At 39.2% G+C, this 24447-nt stretch overlaps 1 protein-coding gene across 1 annotated transcript in view; it reads left to right on the top strand.

The window, feature by feature from the left end:
- SNTA1 (syntrophin alpha 1) overlaps nucleotides 1-23822 on the top strand; it is a 59896-nt gene extending 36074 nt beyond the window's left edge. The window contains exons 3-8 of the mRNA XM_070941662.1: nucleotides 11692-11887; nucleotides 15459-15666; nucleotides 16338-16468; nucleotides 19208-19404; nucleotides 19953-20140; nucleotides 22649-23822. Of these exons, the coding sequence (XP_070797763.1) occupies nucleotides 11692-11887; nucleotides 15459-15666; nucleotides 16338-16468; nucleotides 19208-19404; nucleotides 19953-20140; nucleotides 22649-22741 (1013 nt within the window). The 3' untranslated portion in view covers nucleotides 22742-23822. The remainder of the gene's footprint in view (nucleotides 1-11691; nucleotides 11888-15458; nucleotides 15667-16337; nucleotides 16469-19207; nucleotides 19405-19952; nucleotides 20141-22648) is intronic.
- The last annotated feature ends 625 nt before the right edge of the window (nucleotides 23823-24447 follow it).

The following is a 24447-nucleotide window of genomic DNA, read 5'->3' as shown; positions in this document are numbered from 1 at the left end:
ACTATCCGTCTAGCTCAGGGGTGTCAAACTCGTGGCCCATGGGCCAGTTGCATCACGTGCTGGCCCTGCCCCCGCCCAGTTTAGCAACAGGGGGGAAAGTCCCAATATGTCACATGACAATACCGTGACGATGCGTGTTTGACACCCCTGGTCTAGCTGAATGAGAATGGGAAGCCAGTAAAAGAGGGACAGAGTGACCTCCTTCTTTTCTACCAAATCTTTTCACTGGTGAGCAAGATGTTCATTCTAAGACTGTGCTAAGAAAACAGGAAAGCTTTGCTTGATTTCAGAGTTAGGTTGCCAAGAACTCTAGGAATAGCTTGATGTTCCAAAATCAGTAGGTGAAGTTTTTATGGGGTGGGAGAAAAGTGTTTTCAACTGTTAATGCCCGTTGATTAAATTTTCGTTGAATACACAACAGAAAGAATCATTGAATGTGTGTGCAACTAATGCCTACCCTCGTTTTCCCTCATAAGCAGTGGGTTGTGAATCCCATGTTTAATGAAGCCCATGTTTAACAAAATCTCAAGGAATTTCTGAAGGCAGGATGAAAGTGATTGAATAATATAAATCAACTTTGAATGAGGCAAAGGTAAAACGCAGGACAGCAAGGTCAGGATTGGGATGAGTGGCATTTAATTAATTGTTGCCTCAGGATAAGCCAATAATTGCTTTTCATGCCTAAGAGTGCCAAAAGATGAAACAGTGTGGTATAGCAAAGGAATGCAAGGGCTATACTTAACAGAGTTTCACATTGCACATCAAATGAGCAACATAAATTCCCCACAGAGCACCTTCAACTTTGAAGTGGAGATGTATGTTATACAAATTTGAAATGAACACTCATTGGAAACAAATGTATACAAGATCTATAATTTTAGGGGCGGAAGTATATCTTCCAAGTGGTTGAGAGTATTCGCTAGATGGCTTCATCGCTAGCTGTCACTAAGCAAAATGTTCTCTGACCTTGCAACTCCCAACTTTAAAGTCACCATTATTTGATCTAATCCACGTGACCACTCAGAAAGAAAAAAAAATAGCTAGGCAAAGATTGCTGCTCTCCACACTTTCTTCTGTTTGTTTAAACCTCTCACTCAGCTGGATAGAAAAGAAATTCACTTCTCAACAGAGAAGACCATTTCAATGAAAGCTTCATTGGGGAAATGCTGGACTGATCTACTTAATATTAGTTACAAGGAAGAAAAGGGATGTGGTTTGTGTTATGTATTTGATGTATCTCTTTGATGTATTTATGTATCTCTCTAAGGGGTCCACAAGTTTTTTTTTTTGTTTTTCATGCTTCAATTATATCCCAAGGGGGAGCTTCTTCAGAAGTATAGACAGACTGGAAGATTCTGCAATACAGAATACAGACAGAGTACAGAATAATAAGAGTTGGAAAGGATCTTGAGGATCTTCTAGTCCAACTCCCTGTTCAAATAGTAGACCCTATACCATTTCAGACAAGGGGCTGTCCAGTATCTTCTTAAAAGCATCCAGTGAGGGAGCACCCACAACTTCTGAAGACAAGACATTCCACTGGTTAACTGTTCTCACTGTTATGAAGTTTCTCCTTACTTCTAGATTTTTTCTCTCCTTGATTAGTTTCCATCCATTGTTTCTTGTCTTGCTCTCTGTTGCTTTGGAAAATAGGTTGACCCCCTTTTCTTTGTGGCAGCCCCTCAAATATGGTAACACTGCTATAATGTCACCCTCAGTCCTCCTAGACTAGCCATACCCAATTCCTACAACCATTCATGTTTTAGTCTCCAGGCCCTTAACGATATCAGTTGCTCTTCTCTGCGCTCTTTTCAAAGTCTTAACATCTTTTTATAATGTGGTGACCAAAACCGGATGCAGAATTCCACATGTGATCTTAGTAAGATTTTACAGAGTGGTATTAATGCTTCATGTGATCTTGACTTTATCCCTCTCTTTAGGCAACCAAGGATTGCATTAGAGATGCTGGGTCTCATTTCAAGTGACTGTCCACTAGGATAATGATAGCTAAGTCATTGTTAAAAGCACAACACATTAGGTACTGTATCATCATCATAAGTTCAATACACCACCAAAAGAAATTAGAAAGCACTCTGAGAATGAAGTGGAAAAAACAAGGTCTTTTTTCACAGTGGAAGAAAAGTGAAAAATTAGAAGGCATTCTTTCATATCTCCCTACAAACCCATTCTTTCAAGAGAAGATAAATGAACTAGCAGCAACTGAAAGGAAGTAGTATCCTTCTCCACTTCCTATTCTAATTCCTCCTTTTGCATTGATATGGCTGCTTGTTTTCATTTTTTAAAGGCTGTAGGAATTGTGCTTGATATTGTGAACAACATGAAGGGACATTTCATGTTTTCCATTTTCAAGGGACATGCTTGGTGGACATATAAAAGACCCAGAAAATTTTGGATATAAATACATACATTAATTAAGAAGTTTTTAAAGGTTAAAATACAATAGAAACCAGAGATTTTTCTTTTGAGACTAATGGACAAGCATCTAGAAAAAAGTTGTGGATCTTTTTTTTATGTGTGACAACTGCAGTAATACTATTATGCTCAAAAGTAGAAAGGTTTGATACTACTCAAATTGGAGGAATGATTGGTGAAGATGACGAAGTTTGTGGAAATAGCTAACCTAATTTCTTGGATTAGAGGGAAAAAAACTACACACACAAACAAACAAACACACACACACACACACACACACACACACAAAATGTACAATTGTGTTCCTTTCACACATTAGCAAGGTCATACTCAAAATCCTGCAAGCTAGGCTTCAGCGATATGCAAACCAAGAACTACTACAAGGTGGGCTTCAAAGAGGTAGAGGAAATAGAGATCAAATTGCCAACATTCACTGGATTATGGAGAAAGCAAGGGAGTCCAGAAAGACATCTTACTTCTGCTTCATTGACTATGCTGAAGCCTTTGATTATGTAGATCGGGGGGTGTCAAATTCACGTCGGCAAGGTGGCGTCACGTGACGTATCACGACTTTTTTCCCCTTCACTAAATGGGGCATGGCCAGCATGTGACGTATCCGGCCCATGGGCCAGGAGTTTGAAAGCCCTGATGTAGATTATAACAAACTGTGGCAAATTCCCACCTTGCCTGTCTCCTGAGAAATCTGTATGAGGGTCAAGGAGCAACAGAGTCAGACATGGAACAACTGATTGGTTCAAAGTAGGAAGAGGAGAACAACAAGGCTGTATATTGTCACCCTGCTTATTTAACTTATATGCAGAGTACACCATGCTAAATTCTGGGCTGGATGAATCACAAGATGGAATTGAGATTGACCGGAGAAATATCAACAACCTCAGATACGCAGACAATACCTCTCTAGTGGCAGAAAGTGAAGTGGAACTAAAGAAACTATTGAGGAGAGTAAAAGAGGATATTGCAAAAGTTGGCTTGAAACTCAACGTTAAAAAAAATTAAGATTATGGCATCTGGTCCCATCACTTCCTGGCAAATATAAGGGAAAGAAATGGAAGTAGTGACAGATTTTATTTTCACTGCAGATGGCGACTGCAGCCATGAAATTAAAAGATGCTTGCTCCTTGGGAGGAAAAGTATGGTAAACCTAGATAGCATATTAAAAAGCAGAGACATCACCTTGCCAACAAAGGTCTGTATAATCAAAACTATGGCTTTCCTAGTAGTAATGTATGGCTGTGAGAGTTGGACTACAGGAAGGCTGAGTGCTAAAGAACCGATGCTTTCAAACTGTGGTGTTGGAGAAGACTCTTGAGAGTCCCTTGGACTGCAAGGAGATCAAATAAATGAATCCTAAAGGAAATCAACCCTGACTGTTCTTTGGAAGGCCAGATAGTGAAGATGAAGCTCAAATATTTTGGCCAACAAATAAGAAGTGAGGACTCATTGAAAAAGACCCTGTTATTGGGAAAGATTGAAGGCAAAAGGGAATGGCAGAGGATGAGATGATTAGATAGTGTCATTGACACAATGAACGTGAATTTGGGCAAACTCCGGGATACAGTGGAGGATGGGGAGGGAGTTTGGTGTGCTATGATCTATGGGGTTGCAAGGAGTCAGACATGACCTAGCAACAGAACAACAACATAGATAGATAGATGATAGATAGAGATAGATAGATAGTTAGAGAGAGAGAGAGAGAGAGAGAGAGAGAGAGAGAGAGTTGAGTGAACTTTATAGACTTTTTGCATAAAATAAAAATAAATGCACTTATGACTTATGGTTCTGATGATGAAGAAAAAAAGACAGGATAATAGAAAAGAGTGAGAATTTTTTTATAATCATATACACTTTCTATATGCACAAAAATTCTTTAAAACCTGAGTAATAGTGGGACTTAGGAAACCTGTTTGGGGAGGGTGTATGGCTATTCCAACAGAGTGATGCTGCTCAGCAGGTTTTGTAAAGGAATTACAAATAACTTTTGCCAAGTTCTAGTGAATCTTTCTCCAGTATGTATGAGAGACATGGCTTGAGGGGAAAGGACTGAAATTATTATTGGCAAGTTGCTTCTGAGAATGAGAGCAGCACACCAAACTAGAATATTCTGTTGGGAACACAGTCCAAACTGTGTAGGTTTCCACCCAGAAAAAGTATGTACATCTTTAAAAAGTGAGATCAAATTAGTCCTTCAACTAATATATAATTTGTTACCCCTCCCAAGGACCGCACACAGTCCTGGAGCATCTGTTTTGTGGATATTTCTGACATCACTAATGCATCTTGACTGTAATTAACTTCACATTTTAGAAACTGAAAGACTGATGATCGGTTGCAACAGTCTTATTCATGCATGCAATACAAATTTCATAGACATCTCTGAACAGAAGCAATTCCAAACATTGGACATTAATCAAGGACAAGTCCTATATAAGAGAACCCAAAGAGTTCTGACCCATGGCCAACAGATTCCAAACTGTTTTAAAAAGATCATTTCCGTGTGCATATTTTTCTGTTAAACTTTTGAATGGACATGAGTAGGATACACTGTAAGGTTGCAATATAGTTGTTAATTTTTTTCTTCTTCTTATCTGTCATTAGATCATTGTCAGTGTCATGGTTTCTGTATGTATTCTTTCTCGGGGCATACAGACCTGAGCATTTTATGGCTGTAGGGTCACATCTGGCCCTTTGACTGTCCCTGTCTGGCCCACTTGAGGTCAATTGGAAATTACAAATCAAATGTAAATAAGCATGCCACAGAGGGCAGGAGAAGAAGCTGATTGGGTCTGGCTCTGCACAGTTACCATGTGCTCCTTCAGTCAGCTGGCAGTTGTGGGAAAGCAAGAAGAAAAAGTGCTTTTCTGCTTCTGCACAGCACTCCTCACTTGGAGCAGCCTGAGGAATTGAGGTAATAGAGTTTGAGGACATCAAGTTAGTTTACATTGGCTCAGTCTCCCAACAGTCCCAGTTTCTCATGTGGCCCCTTACAAAAGTTAATTGCCCATTCTTGTTCTAGAGCAGGGGTCTGCAACCTTAAACACTCAAAGAGCCATTTGGACCCATTTCCCACAGAAAAGAAAACACCGAGAGCCACAAAACCTGGGTGGGTGTGGCCAACTCAACATCACTCACTTCCACCAGTCACATGACACCCCCCCCAGCCACACCTACCCAGCCAGTCATTAGGGCAGAGAACTGGTTGTTAAAAAACACCAGGAACCACAAAACACTTGACTTCTCCCTCTCTCTCCCTCCCTCCCCTCTCTCTCTGTATCTCTGTATCTCTCTCTCTCTCTGTGTGTATCTCTGCCTCTGCCCCAGCTGCTTCTCCATCCCCCGCCGTCGCCCTTACCTTCTCAGGCCAGGTGAGGAGTGATGGGATGGGAGGGTGAGGGGTGAGATCACCCAACAGGGAGCCACAGCAGAGGACCCAAAGAACCACATGCAGCTCCGGAGCCGCAGGTTGCTGACACCCGTTCTAGAGAGATCCAAAGTCATTTTGTTGCATGAAGCAGAGCACAATTGTACCCCAAAATAATAGAAAATATGAAGCTAGATCAAGTTATTTTGTCAGCCTCCATAAAAGCTAACAGTGCTACTTTCCCTCTCAGGCAATAAAATAAAACATTTACAATTAATTCATAGCTTGTTATCCCTTCAGAAAAACTTTCAGGGCAGTTATGTTATACATCAGTTGTATGCATATTGTATGCATAAGGCCCTGCGTACAGTTGCTCATGGCCTTGTAGCCTCTTAATTGAACTATGGTAACCTGTTGGAGCTACCTTTGATGAGAATGTGAAGCTTCAGCTGATGCAATGTCACTGACAATGGCAGTTAATGGCATCAGTTATTTGCCTAATGTGACACATTTGTGAGCTGCATTGGTTACCAGTTTGCTTCCAGGTTCAGTTCAAGGTGCTGGTGTCAGCTTTAAAGCCCTACGTGGCTTGGGACTGGGTTACCTACAGGACCATCTATTCCTGGTTGTTTCTACCCGTACTATCCACTCTGACTGGAGGAGCAGTCAAGCCAAGAAGTATCAACTGTGGGACTGAGAAAAAGAGCCTTTTCTGTCATGGCCCTTCTGGAATATCATCCCTACAGAGATTAGGTTGGCCCCCTCACTGTGGCCTTCTGAAGGGCCTTGAAGACTTGGTTCTGTGGTCAAGCTTGGGGTCCTGGGTGTGTGATGGAGCCCATTTCCTGGTTATGCTGAGGGATTTTAAATACTGTGTATTTCTCTTTTTATTTTGTATTTGTATATACAGTATTTGTTTTAATGTTGTGAGCTGCCCAGAACCGTGTACTGAGATAGATGGCTATATGAATTGGACAAACAAATAAACAAACAAAACAAACTGCCTATTCACCCCAGTTTGCCCATTGCAAGAGTGCCAACCTTTCTGTTTACAGTAGGAGCTGTGTTATTTTAATTAGTATTATTTTTTCCTCTAGTTTCTCCAAGGACCAGTGATGAATCTGAGAAGGAGGGATGCCACTGATGGAGCTGAAACTGTTTGCTCTGTGCTTCGTGTCCATTTTTGTGTACCAAAAAAAGGGGGAGGAAACCCCCTGCAGTCTGAACTCCCAAGTACATTGGATTTGGGGGAAGGGAAGGGGAGAGAATTTTGCAAAGCATCTCTAAAGGAAATGCCAACACATGGAAGCATTTGAGTTAATTTGAGGAAAGCCTGAGTCATTGGCCAAAGATTGACCACTTCAGAAATGGATATTATTACTTGTTAAAGCAGACCAAATCCCACTTCCCCAGAGAGAGATGCTGTGACATTATTAGTTTGCCACTAGACACTTCAAAGCTCCAGGCAGGCTGGCTCTGTTTCAAATGGACTGTTGTTTCTATTCTCAGGTTTACACATTTTGGGCATCTGATGGCATTTTTTTTTTTTTGTTTGCATTTCATTTTGATTACTATTATTTTGTTAAAGAATATTTTCATTAATAACAACAACAAAAAAACCCTCCATGAAGTATAGAGTGTATGCCCAGAGTGCATGATTTAGGAAATGGAGGCATGACAATACAGAAAATAGCATTCTGTTGGAATCTGTAAAAGGAATATAGGTTACAGAATAATTTACAAAAAGAATAGCAGCCTTGCGATCCAAAGCTAATATAAACTATACATTATTTTCCAATTTTCACATATTTTATCATTGACCAAATGGTTTACAGATTTCTGTGTGGGGACTTGAATGCAGATTCCTCTCTGAGAAAAAAAACCCCTCTAAATGAAATATTCATAATTTATTGCATCCTTTAGGTTTAATTATTTAATATCGGCTTCAATGAAGTAATTCCAATTCATGAAACAAAGTCCATATCATTTCCCTTGTTGATGGGCAATGAGTTGTTTGTGATTCATATCTTTGCCTGTAATCTTTACAGTGTTAGAACAGCTATAAATGTGCATCTGTAGGAAAGAATCATGGATGCAGCCAGCTGTAGTTTTTGTTTTTTGAAGTTCACTGCTGAAAAGACCAATCAGAGTTCTACCTTGGCTTAAAGCTCATTTTGCCTCTTCAGCCTTTGGAGAAGCTTCTGAAAATATTCTTGTGAAGGCTGTTAAAGCAGCTGGTGGAGTATCAGTTTTCAATATATGGGTGCTATGTCATTAAGCCCTACCTGAAACACACTTCACTTTGATTTATCTTATTCTTGTATTTCTGTGTGCTCTATTTCTTATAATCATAAGTCTAAATCTGTCACTGAGGAACTGTAAATAATATCAATAATTATAATTATAGCATGTATCCAGCATTTCAGAATGTTAAAATATCAGTAATATCGTATTTTTTTTCCTTGACATTTTACTAGTTTTATGAGTATTTTCACCCTTGGTGCAGAAGATACCAGCAGAATGTAGCTTTTCTATAGTCAATTCATATCTTCCAGAACACAGTTTCCATTAGTGAGATTATCATAGAACCACAGAACCCAAAAGTTCATTTAGTCCAACTCCATCAAGGTTCAGAAACTGAAACGAACCTGCTTTCTTATACCATAAGATCCTTCTAGAACAACAGAGAAACAATGCATCATTCTGTTGTATCTCTGAATGCTCCACTCGGTCTTTTTTTCCTCAAGGGTAATTCTCTCCGTTGCTTCTTGAAAGTGATTCTAGGTCATTGTAATTGTTTTTTATCATTATTTCTTGTCTGTCACCTAATCTTTTAGCCCGTATGTAACAAATGTCGTTCTTCCAAATGTTTGATGGATGGTTTTCTTTGCATGTCCCATTTCTGCTGAATAATAAGTACAGAAGTATGTAGCTTTGCATACATAATCTATTTTTCACTCCTTCTCATATCAGCTGATCAACTGCCCATTGCATTGACAGAGGTTCCCATAGGACTGCACTCAGTGTGATGTTGGCTGGCATCCCAGTGGCTTTTCACTGGGATGTTGGCTGCCAGTCAAAAACAGCTTCTGTAGCTGAGGACTTTTATCTGTTCTGTCAAGCTGGGAACACATGTAAAAAATTTAATCTGGTTAGCATATTTTGTCAAATTTTGGGCAGTTTCTCTGCTGCATTCAGTTTAAGTGGCTGCTGGAGAATGCACCAATCACAAAACAGTATGTTGAGCATCAGAGCTTAGCTTCAAGATCCAACCTCATGCATGGAGCCTAATCCTACTTGAAATAGTTTTCACTGAAGTGTTTCCATCCTTCGCAAAAATAACATCTGCAAAACATGCCATATGGCCATTTAGTTCAGAGAACATGCCAATACAAACGGGTGTATTGAAGCCTTGTGAATTGAGTAGTGGATGGCATATAGATATAGGAAATGCATATTCCTGGTTCATAAGCACCCTGGCAGTTCAAAGAAAAGAAAATCCTTTTTTAGAACACATCAGAAGACTATCTAATAAGAAGGCTGATTATTCTGAAGAGGATATCTCAAACTAGAAAAGGAAAGAAACTAGACTGAATACATTTAATGAAGTGTTTCCAGTAAAAGCAACAACATGGGACACAAATTTATTTTATTTTTTGTATCAATATTGGAATTGGCCTGAAGCGAAAGAGAAAGGCTTTGGGTTAGTTACCATCTGGTGTATTTGCATAACGATATTGGCATTTTGAGAATGTGGGTTGAGTAGATCTGTGCTGAGTGTTTTTTGGCATGTGATAGTCATGGCGTGATTGATTCATTGTGCATGCTGCTACTGGAAAAGTTATGCTGCAGTCATCAGGCCACCACAGGGCTGCAAAAAAAAAAAAAAAAGTTTGTTGCTAAGAGCAGGCTTATTTGTTAATGCTTGAGTTAAACCTGGGAAGAATGGCATCTACACCTACTGTGTCAGTTCAAGCAGCCGTCATCCCACACCCACTTTGGATTCTTTACTTCTTTGTGCATTATAGTTGGATCTATCTTCAGAAAGAATTCAGAAACCTCCATTAGTCCAGTATGTGGATGCCAAGAACTGTGTCGCAACAGGAGAAGCAAGACTGAATTTCTTAAAGCTCTTCACTGATTGCCAGTTTGTTATTTGGATGATTTAATAATATCCTTGAAAGCTTATTCTTTCAATGTCCCAGAATCACTGGGAGTCAGGTGGCATATAATAAATTACAACTACTACTATTACTACCACGGCTAACTACTCTTGGGTACCAGATTCTAAACGACTGATGGTTCCTTCATGAGATTTTCCCATCAGCAGAGGTCATCAGAGGCTTCTGGCTTTTCGACATTAAACAGCTGGCAACCAGAAAAATCTGTCCTTTTGCCTGAGCTTTGAGTAGCCATCAATATTTTTCTATAATTTCTGTTAGTAAAAAGGGTATGTTTGTATGTTTTCTATACAAATCTTCAAAAATTATGTGTCCCAAATATTTCTTGACTATTTTGAGGTTTGAATGATAGCAATAGCAACAGCATTTAGATTTATATACTGCTTCATAGTACTTTACAGCCCCTCTCTAAGCAGTTTACAGAGTCAGCATATTGGCCCCAACAATCTGGGTCTTCATTTTACCAACCTTGGAAGGATAGAAGTTTGAGTCAACCTTGAGCCATTCAGAATCGAACTCCTGCAGTGAGCATAAATTAGGCTGCATTCTAACCACTACAGCACCATGGCGCCCTAGTGGTGCAGTGGCTATTATGGATTCTGGATCTCTGTTATTCTGATAAAGTATCATTATAAAAACCAGAAATTAAACTGTTTTTACCATTTTGGACCAATTACAGTATAGCCTTATTAGAGGGAAGACCTTGCATGTTACATTTTGGAATCAGATTTACACAAAAGCACAAAAGTTTATCCTTTGCTTTAAATTGCTCTTCATATATACACATGTTTAGGTTACAGCTATTTTTAAATTTATTTTGTATTATTTATTTTTCTTATTATTTTTATTTCATTCTCTAAGAGATAGATAGATAGATAGATAGATAGATAGATAGATAGATAGATAGATAGATAGATAGATAGATAGATAATAGATAGATTCTTTTTTCCTTTTGCCTTGCCTTCTTCCTAGGGTTGAGAAAAGTGACTGGCTTAAAATGACCCAGCTGTCTTCACGCCTAAGGCAAGATAAAACTCATAGTCTCCTGCTTTCTAGCCTGATGTCTTTATCACTACACCAACACTATATTTTATATACTTATGTATGACTAGAACATATTCACATACAATTTCAAATGTATTACCTAACTGTGGCCATTGGTGGTCTTTATCACAGAAACACAACTAACTATAGTTTGGTAGTTGGTTAGCTAGGATAGAGATGTTGGTCATTTAAAGGCTCATGCTCTCTAGGAGCTGAATAATCCAAAGAAAAGGTTGTGATGAATCTTTCTCTTAAGCTTGCCTTGACTATGGTGATCACATTATTTGTTTTTTTTCCAATACCTGTGAACTCAGTTTTTGTTAATGACTGTTTTAATTTATGTATAGAGCATCAGATGGGGCAATCACTAATGTGTCATGAAAAATAAAAAAAATAATCTTGCAAATAGAGGCCCTTTGCATAATTTTATACTGATTTATAAGAAAGCCTATAAATAATATATAAAACGCAAATCTTCTCGTTAAAGAAGGGAGGATTGTGACCAGGTAAGCTTCCTGTGTTTCTGCTTAGTCTGCTACCTAGGTATTAAATGTTATAGAGCAGTTATCTGTTTATGGCTCACCCATCTTCAAGTAGGGCTTAGACTTAATGAATTGCATATTGAAAGTTCTATGTTGTTTTTCTCTATTCCAGTCAAATACATGAAGGAAATCTCTCCTTATTTTAAGAATTCCTCAACTGGTTCATCTGTAAGTTGGGATTCTTCACCAGGCTTTCAGAAGCAAGCTTCTCCAACTCTTTCCCTGCAAGACCTCAAGGAAGGGAAGAATATCCCGTTAAAAATGTGCTACATATCAAGGAAGTGTCTTCCAAATGATCCAGAAAACAGGTAACCCAATGATCACTCAGGGCATTATGCTTGAAGAATCCATCTGCTGGGAAAGGTATGTGAATGTATTACAAGGATAATGATGGACTCAAACTCTCATCAATTCTAGCTTGCATTATCAATGATCTGAGGGTCTGAGTAAGACATTATATAGTATCAATTCCATCAGAAGTCAAAACAAGACGAAGGATTTGAAATGAGCATTAGAATTACACTATTGCAAGCAGCTAATATAAGGACACTCATATGGAGCAAAACTCACAACTAGCCGCCTGAAAGGTTGGATGTCTCTTTGCATATTGAATCTCATATAGCACAATGTCTTGATTACAGCTGACATTTCTCACTACCCTATAAATTAGTGATAAAGCATACATAAATAATTGAATGCATGCATAAAAGGGTATGTGGATTTGCATATTCACACAACTCTGAATACACTAGGCAGATTATATACTTACAAAAAAGAGTCCTTGGGGGTAAACTACAGTCACTGTATTATCCTAATACTAAGACATCAGGCAAGCACCACTAAAAATCTCTGGTAAAAAAGATAAACAATGCAATTTTGGGAAATCATAATTCAAAAGTCACTGTCATCCTTCTTTCATCCTCAGCAATATGAGGAAGATAATAATGGCATAATATAAAGAGGTTAAAAGGCTAATATTAAAGTGCTTTGAGCAATCAACATGGGGTGTCACTACTTTTCATTTGGATAGGAAAATGAGATGTATATTATATAAAAGAACAGAATAGAATAACAAGAGTTGGAAGGGACCTTGGAGTTCTTCTAGTCCAACCCCCTGCTGAGGCAGGAAACCCTACACCAGGCGTCACCAACCTTTCGGACCTCAGGGACCACTAAATTCATAATTTTAAATCCCGCGGACCACTAATATGATCTGCCTAATGACTGGCTGGGTGGGCGTGGCTAGGTGATCATGTGGCTGGGTGGGCGTGGCCAACTTGATGTCACTCACATCGAGGGGCACCATACCAGCCTCTATTCACCCCTCCCCTCCCACCCACTCCTTGCCTTCCCACCCGGGCTCCTTAGGAAGCAGTTGTTGGAGCTAAGCAACCACCACAAGAAAGAGTTGGCAAAACAGCTCAGTTCAAATTGGATCTGACTGAGAAGGAGGCTCAGCAGAAGCACCTCACTGAGGACTATGAGCATAGGTTTTCCAAGCAGAGGGAATACCTCCGGGTGTGCAAGGCCAGATACCGGTGCCTGGAGGCTCAGCGGGCTGAGATGGTCAGTCAGTTCCAGGCCATGATACACCCCCACTGGAACAAGGCCCTCCGGCTCCTTGCCACCAGCGGCACTTCCTTCCAGCCTTCCAGCCTTCCTTCAAGCCCCGCACCAGGAGGCTGACGTAGACCTCGAGTCAGAATTTCTGCCCCCCTCTGACCCACACAAGAAGACCCCAAAGGAGGAAACTCTCTGTAGTAACACAAATGTTCATTGCATGTATCTAGTCCAGGGGCCGTAGTTTGAGGACCCCTGATTTAATACAATATAAAAAATACAAATAATTTTTCTGCAGACCACCAAAATTTTCTCACAGACCTCCAGTGGTCCACGGGCCACCAGTTGGTGACTGCTGCCCTACACCACTTTAGACAAATAGTTATCCAACATCTTCTTAAAAACTTCCAGTGTTGGAGCATTCACAACTTCTGGAGGCAAGTTGTTCCACTGATTAAATGTTCTAACTGTCAGGAAATTTCTCCTTAGTTCCAAGTTGCTTCTCTCCTTGATTAGTTTCCACCCATTGCTTCTTGTTCTGCCCTCAGGTGCTTTGGAGAATAGCTTAACTCCCTCTTCTTTGTGGCAGCCCCTGAGATATTGGAACACTGCTATCATGGCTCCCCTAGTCCTTCTTTTCATTAAACTAAACATACCCAGTTCATGCAGCCATTCTTCATATGTTTTAGCCTCCAGTCCCCTAATCATCTTTGTTGTTCTTCTTTGCACTCTTTCTAGAGTCTCAACATCTTTTTTACATCGTGGTGACCAAAACTGAATGCAGATTCCAAGTGTGGCCTTACCAAAACATTGTAAAGTAGTATTAGCACTTCACGTGATCTTGATTCTATCCCTCTGTTTATGCAGCCTAGAACTGTGTTGGCTTTTTTGGAAGCTGCTGCACACTGCTGTCTCATATCTAAATGGTTGTCCACTAGGATTCCAAGATCCCTCTCACAGTTACTACTATTGAGTGAGGTACCACGTACACTGTACCTGTGCATTTTGTTTTTCTTCCCTAAATGTAGAACCTTACTTTTTTCACCATTGAATTTCATTTTGTTAATGTTCAATGTTCAAATCTGTCAAGATCCTTCTGTATCTTAAGCCTATCTTCTGGAGTGTTGTCTATTCCTGCCAACTATATAATGATAGTCTCTACAATGCAAACACAACTGAGTTAAATATGGGTCCTAAAAGAATACTGGGATTGTCAGAGGTGTCATAGATAGATTGTCAGCCCCACTATGTAGACCAGACCAGGGAATTGTCTCCACAGGAAGACTAGAACTACTTTTATTAAGATTGGCTACAACAACAGAATCTTGCAAGTCTGCATGTCTTGTACTTCCCCTCTTTCAATGATTCAAGGAGGCATCTGCCATTGTCACTTCTTAATATTATCTTGTTTCTCAGGACTTAAAAATGTCTTGGCTTTTTTTCCAAGTTCTTGCATATTCTCAACAAGGTCATTTTCCTTACTCTCTACATAGATCTACTTTATTTACTTATTTAACTGTGCCTTTAGGCCACTAGTCACAAAAAAATTGTGAACAGTGTACATCCAAACATTTGCAAATATACGATAAAACAAAAAGGCACCAGGAGTTTTTATGTCTTAAACCAAGAAATTCCATTGCTAGAGAGAATATCTCTTGTGCAGAATATCACAACATTCTGATAGCCAAGATCTGTTGACATTTAATCACCTTTCTGAACCCTGCATCAAGCTGGAGCCACCTGGCTATCTGGACAATACTGTTCCCAAAAAAGTGAGATAATAACTGAGATGTGGGATAATAACTGAAAATAACCATGATCAGTGAGAATGCATAAGAGCCGCGGTGGCGCAGTGGTTAGAATGCAGTACTGCAAGCTACTTCTGCTGCCTGCCGGCTGCCTGCAATTTGGTAATTCGAATCTCAGCAGGCTCATGGTTGACTCAGCCTTCCATCTTTCTGAAGTGGGTAAAATGAGGATCCAGATTGTTGGGGGAAATATGCTGACTCTGTAAACTGCTTAGAGAGTGCTGTAAAGCACTGTGAAGCGATATATAATCTAAATGCTATTGCTAAGTGCTATTGCTATTCCCAAAACAGAAGAATATGAAGAGAATCTACTGGGAGTGGGCAGTCCTGCTGATACCCAGATCCTGAACCAAGAGATCGTTTAAAATTATCAGTACCTTGACTTAAAGCCAAAAGCCAACCAGCTCTCAAAGTAGTGATGTGAAAATTCAGAAAAGTGCTGGGCATTTTATGACAACAGCTTGCATTTTGGCTCCCCACATTTCAGTCTTAAGGAAAATTCATCTTGCAGGTACCTAGAAGTGTGTTCAGCAGATGGACGGATCTCCTTGTTCCTTCGAGCAAAAGAGGAAGCATCTGCCCAGTCTTGGCTCAACGCTATTCATAGCAATGTTAGCATTCTGTTGCCAAGAGTCAAAGAGGAGCTGAAGGCCTTACATTCAGGACTTGGCATTGTAGGAAATAGAGACATCAAGCACATTGGTTGGCTCACAGAACAGGTAAGATTGGGGTTCCTGATTTGATTTGCGCTGATTCTAGTGACATTGTAACATTAATTGATCAGGGAAGACAACGCCATGTTAAAGTCAGGGGTGAGCAACATAGAATGTGCATGCAAATCTCCTTTTTTGTAGCTCCTAGATCTTCTCTAACCCCAGTTTCTAATTAACATAGTTTCTGTTCATTTGAAGGTGGGAAGATATAGATATTTTTAAGGTTGTTCTTGCTGGAGTGGGTCTCATTATCATAGTATAGATTTTGCATGCCTCTGAGTCTTATGTTCAGTTCATAGCATTTATGGTATAGCTGAGAAAGGCCTTTGAATGAAACCGTGGAAAACATTTGTCATTTTGTACAGATGTTTTTTAGACCAGCTGGACTGACTCAATAGCTTTCTGTGAACCTAGAAAGATGTCATAACAAAAAATTAATCATATCGATAGAAGAATAATAGAAAGAGGATAATCGTATATGAAGTCCATGAATTCCTTTGATTATGTTGCTCTGGTACATGTCACGCCTATATACCTAGTATTGTGCTTTATTCAAATATACTTTTTACAAGATGCCAGCAAGAACATCGCTTCCATTCTTATTGGGCATTTTCCAGTGGCATATGTGAATTTGGCTGCCATTCTGACAGCTGCACCTTTTACGTTCTTATTTGCAGCTCCCAGGCGATGGGACAAAAAATATCCTTGCCATTCTCACAGAGAAGGAGCTTCTTTTCTATGGCAATCTTCCTCAAAACAGAGATGCTCTGAACAAGCCAACTCACAGATTCCCTCTTATAGCCACCAGGTAACTACAAATGACAGCAGTTTTGCTTAGGGATGTTGTTCTCTTTTCTTCCAGGGAAGGCATTTTGGAAAAGGTACATTTTTGAATAATGGGTTACAGCATCTTAGCTCCAGGGAATGTTCCCTCTTTAATGAAGTACTGTCTTCTGTCCAACCTGCTGGCTGATCCTTACATTGCAGCCGTCCTAGAGGTGGAACAAAGTGAAAGAGGGAGGTTGTGTAGCAAATGTTTTTGTTGAAGTACACTTGGGGCCAGAAAATGATAAAAGATTGGTCTATTGCATTCTGGCTTCTCTCTCTCTCTCTCTCTCTCTCTCTCTCTCTCTCTCTCTCTCTCTCTCTCTCTCTCTCTCTCTCTCTCTCTCTCTCTCTCTCTCTCTTCCCCCCCCTCTCATATATTTCTATCTACTACAGTATAACTTGAAGCTTTTGGAGACAGCTCCATATGAATGCAATCCTCAGTTTCTGCACTGGCAATCAGTGCAAAAGTTACTTCTATCCTATGCTTGCAAGCCATTCATTCTACAGGATTGGGATGTTCCAATAAATGCACACCCAGTGCAAAACATAATAGGATGAATAGGATGAGCAACATGGTATTGATGGGCAAAAATGCTTCCACAAACACCTCCTCTGGCACTTACCAGCTTCACTGCTACACTTGACTTTGTTTTAGATTATTTTGATTGGAAAAAAGGAAGCTAAAATTCTTCCAAAAATGCATTTTTGATCATAGAGGCATTCGTAAATCTCTTAAATAGTCTTAGAGAATTTTAGAGGGAAAAAGCTAGGTAGGGAAAGCTGGCTTCTCAAATGCTTGAATCAGAAATACAAAACACCAAATAAATAAAAAGAAATAAAAAATGAAAAGAAATAAAAAACACCAAATACAAGCTGGGCGGATATGACCTCATAAACGACCCTCACTCTGTCGAGGACATTGATCTCAAACAATCTAAGTGCCAGAGCTCACTGTAACAGCATTGCCAAAAAGGCATTAAGAGTTGTCAACCTAATCTTGCGATGCTTCTTTTCCAGTAACATTGTACTGAAAATTAGGGTGTACAAAACCTTTGCTAGACCAATTCTTGAATACAGCTCATCTGCCTGGAATCCGCACTGTATATTGGATATTAATACAATTGAGAGAGTCCAGAGGTATTTCACGAGAAGAGTCCTCTATTCCTCTATTCACAACAGAATACCTTATGCCACCAGGCTTGAAATTTTGGGCTTGGACAACCTAGAACTATGCCGCCTACGGTCTGACCTAAGTGTAGTACACAAAATTATCTGCTACAACATCCTACCTGTCAATGACTACTTCAGCTTCAACCACAATAATACACAAGCACACAATAGATACAAACTCAAGGTAAACCGCTCCAAACTCGATTGCAGAAAATATGACTTCAGTAACAGAGTGGCCATGCCTGGAATGCACTACCTGACTCTGTTGTCACATCCTCAAACCCCCATAACTTTAACCTTAGACTGTCTACTGTTGACCTCACCCCATTCCTTAGAGGTCTGTAAGGGGCGTGCATAAGCGCACCAGCGTGCCTACTGTCCCTGTCCTACTGTCTCCATTTATTCGTACTCATTTACTATGTTCATATGTTTATACTTTTACCTGTTATCTTTTACATGTTTGACTAGATAGATAGATAGATAGATAGATAGATAGATAGATAGATAGACAGACAGACAGACAGACAGATAGTGCAAAGAGCTCCATTGGAAGAATGTTTGTCCTGCTGCCCTGAGAGTTTTCTAAGGTTTTACTGCCACCTTGTGCCAAGAGACTGACTGAAATAGAAGAGGAACATAACTGGTCATCCTAAATAGGAAGCAAAATAAATGATACATCTTCCCAAGCCCTAATGTGAAGAAAAGCCACCCATTCAAATCGCCCTGTACATATGTGAGATTTCATTATCTTGAGATTTTGGTGAAATATTTATTTGAAGAGGGCTGAGAATTCCCTTAATTCCCCTCAATAATTGGCACTTGGAAATGTTTGTGTTGCCTTTGCAGTTGAGAAAGAATATTTTTTATTGTTGTGATTAGTCCTTTGCTCCTTGGATTTGCATTGTGTCCTTTTCTTTTGTCTTGAATTCAGGGGCCCTGGCCTTTGGTTCACACCTGCTTTTTCTCTTGCTGGAAACAATTTTACCAGGCACTTAAGGGCCTAGTTTGTATGCATGGCCCTTCCTGGGATGTTAATTTCATTTCTAAATGTAATCAAGTCTCTTCCTTTGTTGATATTTTTTTTTAAAAAAAGGAATTGCCTAGAGTCATTTTGATAACTGCCAAGAGTCAGTCTTCTATTGCTAGAGTATGATTGGATCTGTAACTTCAAAGGACTTCATATCGGAGTCCAGTTATTAATTAACTCCGTGTTTCTGCATGAAGGAAATAGAGAAAAAGAGAGCCAGAAAAGGAAAAAGAACTCTAATTAATACTATTAATATTATTATTATTTCTCTTGTACAGAAGTCTAGTGCAAAATAGGGACCTGATGGAGCTACAACAATAGTACAAGAGCGGCCTCTAGTGGCTGTTATCACACATGATTAGTCAATAACTGAAAACTCAAACCGTTAAATTTTTGCTGGCGACTGCTACACACTTTACCTAACAATAAGCCTGTCTTTGTACTTGATGAAGAGCCATATCCAGATGCAATTAATGATCTTTATATCTAAAACTTTCTTTTTTCCACCCCTGATCCATCTAGGCTTGTGCACTCTGGCCCATCAAAAGGTTCTTTATTGTACGACTCAGAACTCTCATTCGCTTTGCGTACTGGAACTAAGAAAGGTGTGGAAACACATCTGTTTAGTGTGGAGACAAACCGGGACTTAGCCACATGGACAAGAATGCTGGTGGATGGTTGCCATAATGCGGCTGAGTGTGTCCAGGAAGTGTCAACTGGTGAGCAAGCAGATGGGCTTCGTGCTTGGAGTTTGCCATAGAAACTTTAATGAACTGGGATGTCGGCATGGGTCTGCCTGCTTGGAAAACTTTTCTGCTTGCCAATTCTGCATTGTAATACCAATATGGAATTAGGCATTCTTTGGCAAGAATCTTATTGTGCTTCTTAATTCAGTAATTTCAAGCATGACCGGGCAACATATTACGAGAAAGGCCACTATTGGCAACAAAGTTAGCACAGTCCATCATGAAAGTTGTAGATTAGTTGCTGCCAATACTTTTTGTAACATCTATTATGCCCAAGAAATGAGTAGTAGCACTTTTGACTGAAGTCCTTTTTGTTTTCTTTTTGTCCCCTTTAATGTTTGTATTATTGAAGTAGAAAACAATTTGGTACATAGTGAAGTAATCATACTCATGGTACGTTGATTTATAATTTGAATTACATTTGAATTCAATTAACATTTACTTTTTATCCTCTTGGCTAAAATTGTTGCCTCCTCTCCTAACAAGTAGATTTATATATATTTTCCTGTTTTTCCCCCTAGCCTGTACATGGAATGGGAGGGACTGCACCCTGTCCATCCACATTGACAAGGGTTTCACCATTTCCACCCTGGAGCCAGGCCTCACCAATGTTGTTCTTCTGCAGCAACCCTTTGAGAAGTTACAGATGTCTTCAGATGATGGGGCCAAGATGCTTCACTTGGATTTTGGCAGCTCAGAGGGAGAGATTGTGGGTTTCCTTTTTTGTTTTATTTAGTGTGTGCGTGTGGCCTTTACTTTAATAACTGAAAATAGCTTAAGTGGAAGTTGTCTGTAATTTTATCTCCACTATAAGCACTCTTTGAGGCAGGATGGATTGAGAGAGTGACTCACCTAAAGTCATCCCATATGTTCTGTATTCAAATGGGGATGAACTTTAGTCTGTCTGTTCCAAATCCACACCTTAACAACTATAAACTAAGATTTATTTTCTTCTTTTGTTCTTTCAATAAGTTTGCAGGAAGTGATATGGAGTTCTTGTAGCTTAATGAGGCCTGTGCAGGGGAACAACATGGTTCCCCTTGGCTATTTAGGTTGTCTCAAATGTTCCTCCAACAGTCCCAATACCTGGAAGGGACCTCAAAAGTAAGATGAAGTGATATAATGTGGCTACTTTGCTTTTAGAGGCAAGTGTACTGTGCTATTTCATGAAAGATTTCTTAAAGCAAAGTACCCTGTGTTAGAGTTTGTTGCAGCAATCAAATCCAGAAAGCACACACAGGTAACTGATTCAGCAGGATTCATTAACTTCTTTACATACACAATAACACATGAAGTAAATATACAATACCAACAGCCAGAGGAGAGAACAGTTTTCAGTTTCAGTTCAGAGAGCAGACTAGTTTCTGTTTCAGAGCTGAGCACAGAGCTAAGCCACACCCAGGCTCCAAAACTGTTTCAGTCACCAATCAGCTCCCATTGGCTGATCTGTTGCAATGCCTATTCATTGGCTGACCTTGTTACCCTGTCTCTGCCAGTCATGAATATATTGACACCCTGTAATTTATATTGTAGTGGTAGGCCTGCGGATGTTTTGAATTCCAATTATTTGCATAGCCGATGATAAAAGATTGTTGAAATTGGAGGTCATCAAGCTGAATACAGGATGATGTGCCAAAGATGTTGCAGTCCTTGGGAGAAACTCCTCAGTTTCTAGAACTCTGGCAGAGGCAGGAAGGCAGGCCTTGCCTAGAAATTTGAGATACATTTTTCCCTTCCCTTGTTGTGCTCTTCCAGCTGCAACATTTGCAGTAACAAAAGTAATAGAAACTTCACTGAAAAACTGTTTTCTATAATTTCCTTAAACTGTGCCCCAAAGGGAGAAGGCTTTTCTGAGGAAACCTGATATAGTGCCTTTTGCTCAGAATTTCAGATGTTTGACCAAAGCCCCTCGTGCACTTTCTGCTTTGTGAGACCAAACATGGATGTGGTGAAAATAATGTGCAGGTCAACGTTCTCCAACCCTGGAGGCCTTCAGATATGAGGACTTCCTTTAATTCCTAAAGTTGTTGGCCAGTGTTGAGAATTTTGGGAGTTGAATTTCATACATCTGGAGGGGGCAAACATGAAAGAATGCTATTATAGGCCAGAAAGGCCATGCATGTTTTTGAATTCCAAATCAGAATGTTACATTCAGATAAGCAAGGCAATAATTGATTTAGAAGCATGCTTTTCAAAAAAAAGGAACCGTCAAGGGAAAATCTTGGTCTGTGCATTGTGCCTATGCATAATATTTAGTTATTGTGCAATTAAAGATTTTATGTGGTGAATTAGAAAATGTCTTTCTCAGTTCTTATAACGATAAGGAGAAATAGAGGAGCCTGGATAGCTCTGCAGACAAGGCACTGTAATTTAACACCAGCTTCTGCAATTAAAGTAAGTTCGAATCTTGCCAGGCTCAAGGTTGACTCAGCCTTCCATCCTTTCTAAGGTAGGTAAATTGAGGACCCAGTTTGTGGGGGCAATAAGCTGACTTTGTATAAAATATACAAAAGTATGAAGGCTATTGCTTAACGCACTGTAAGCCGCCCTGAGTCTCTGGAGAAGGGCGGCATATAAATCAAATTTTTAAAAAAATAGCAACCAAGAGGTTTCACTGAGTAATATTCAGCATCTTGGATAGTTCCTCAAACACTTTTAGGGGAGGTCTCCTCACCTGCTCTGCCCCCCCCAATCATTAGGACTTCTCTTTTCTTTCTGTCCCTCCACTATTTATTTAAGAATAAACATAAAGTATGATAGCAAAATGGATTATGCAGAGATGCAACTACCCTCACATTTATATAATAGTTTATGTAGAGATTTAAAATGTAGATGAAGTACTGTTCTTTAATTATTATTATTATTTGCAATTCACCATAAACAATGACTGGAGTAAATTTAAATAGCCAAGGACTGTGAACTTACAGTTTTAGTCTATAATTTTTGTTACCTACAAGTTGTAATGAAAATTTGTCTGCAATATGTTAATGCTGTAGGCTTCTTATATACTAATGAATACATTAGAACTGACTGTCCCCTGCAACATTAGGTGCAGTTACTTCTTTACTGGAGATATTCAGGAAGCAATTAATTTGATAGACACTTCTGTTTTTTGCTACTTGCTAGCTATTACCCAGCTAGTGGCATAGACTAATGTAGGGAGGTGAAATGTGGTGTATAGCTTACTCATCAATATCTATATTTCCTTTCACTGCAGCAACTAGATCTTCATTCCTGTCCCAAAACAATTGTCTTCATCATCCACTCATTCCTCTCTGCCAAGGTGACCCGACTTGGGTTATTGGCATAGGGATGTAGAGCAAACTCTGGAGAGAAGCAAGACTTCGTGCAATCTATGCAGTATAGTTCTACCTTTGTGGTGAAAATAAAGGATTTGAAATGCAAACTGGCGCAAGAACAACATGATGGAAAGCATCCACGGCTTAAAAAACAAACAAACTGTTAAACTTCCAGGACAACTGAAGAAAGCAAATGGACAGCTGTCCAGAATTTTCATCTTAAGACTTGACAACTGATACCAAGATAGGATATGACATCTCCATCCCATCTCCTACATCAGAGATGATTCTGGTGAAGGTGTCAAACCAATCCAATTTACCCATCACATTAGTGCCTTGAAGATGATATTTTATATATACGTAAATATATATATATCAAATCTGTTTGTATCAAGGTTTTATATTTATATATAGTTCATTTGCTGTCTTAGTGGCTTTTAGTCTAGGGTTTCAACACTATTTTAGACCCAAGCTACTACACTGTACTGACCTATTTGGGATTAATCCACTGAACCCAGAAAGATTTACTTTTAAGTGAATATGCATTGGGTTGGACTGAAAATTCAATGAAAGTGCATAAGATTTAGCATAAAGCCATTTTTTTACATGCAGCACACACAAGTTAACTGTCTAAAACCAATCTTTTTTATTTATCTAAAATTTGGAGATAGTTACAGAAGCCTTTTTTTTTAAAGGAAACAGCAGGAAATAACTTTAATGTTGCTTAATCTTAGCCCCATAGTTTTTATTTGTCAAATATTCAGTAACTGGAGGTGCTTTTTTTGACCGGAGGAAACTATTAATTTTATAAGCTAAAATTGTGCATGAAATTTGTTTTCATTTTTGTCAGAATAAATCTAGATTGCTGAAGGTGACTAAAGCAAACCTTTTCCAATTTATCTTGAAAGTAATGTTTGGAATTACTCATTGAGCTGGAAATTTATCAATTTTTGACACAACAGTGGCTTTCTCATCTCAATTTAATTTTAATTGGAGTGGCTTTCTAGCTGCCAACTGTTGCCATGGATATTATCAGTCTAATCAGGGTCCTATTGTTTAGTAATTTTAACTATATTAAAACAGCCTACACAACTTTTCATGTTTTGCTCTTCTAATAAGTTTTAATTTATATATTAGTCAATTAAGATTAGGGGAACTGTAACACACACATTCTAAACACAGCATGACTGTTAACTAAATGAACACTGACAATGAGAATTTTTAAAAATATCAAATGTACATAGAAATTTTAAGTTGTCATTACAGTGGTTCTTAGATAGCATCCCAGGATCCAGAAGGTTGGGCAAATTGTTCCCATGAAGATTAAACTAACCGACCCAATCACCTTTTACCCTATGCTATTTTAAAAAAGGGGGGCAGATGGAATTACGTGTTATGCCTCTTCAATCCCAGAAGAAGCCATGCTTGATTTATTCAGCTTTTCTGTTTTAGTTCCTGCACAACCGCATCAGTTTCCTCACTATTGTCAGTAAATGCAGAAGACAAAGGGGTAAATATTTCTCCTACCTAGGATTATAGTGTTGCTACAATGAACAAACAAATATAGCATACCATTTCGTCTTGGGAGAGGTTTCTAAAGGGAGAGGCAGGAATGGCGCCTGGGATTTTATGGGCACAAAATATGTGCTGTGGAATTGGGTGATTTTATGTACATAACTCTCCAACTATATCACTGTCTATATGCTATTAGTATTCA

This window comes from Pituophis catenifer, unplaced genomic scaffold (assembly GCF_029215685.1).
Source record: "Pituophis catenifer annectens isolate HBS135680 unplaced genomic scaffold, rPitCat1.0.hap2 SCAF_3, whole genome shotgun sequence".
Lineage (NCBI taxonomy): Eukaryota > Metazoa > Chordata > Lepidosauria > Squamata > Colubridae > Pituophis > Pituophis catenifer.
The sequence above is the reverse complement of the archived record's forward strand: the minus strand, read 5'-3'. Positions and strand labels throughout refer to the sequence as shown.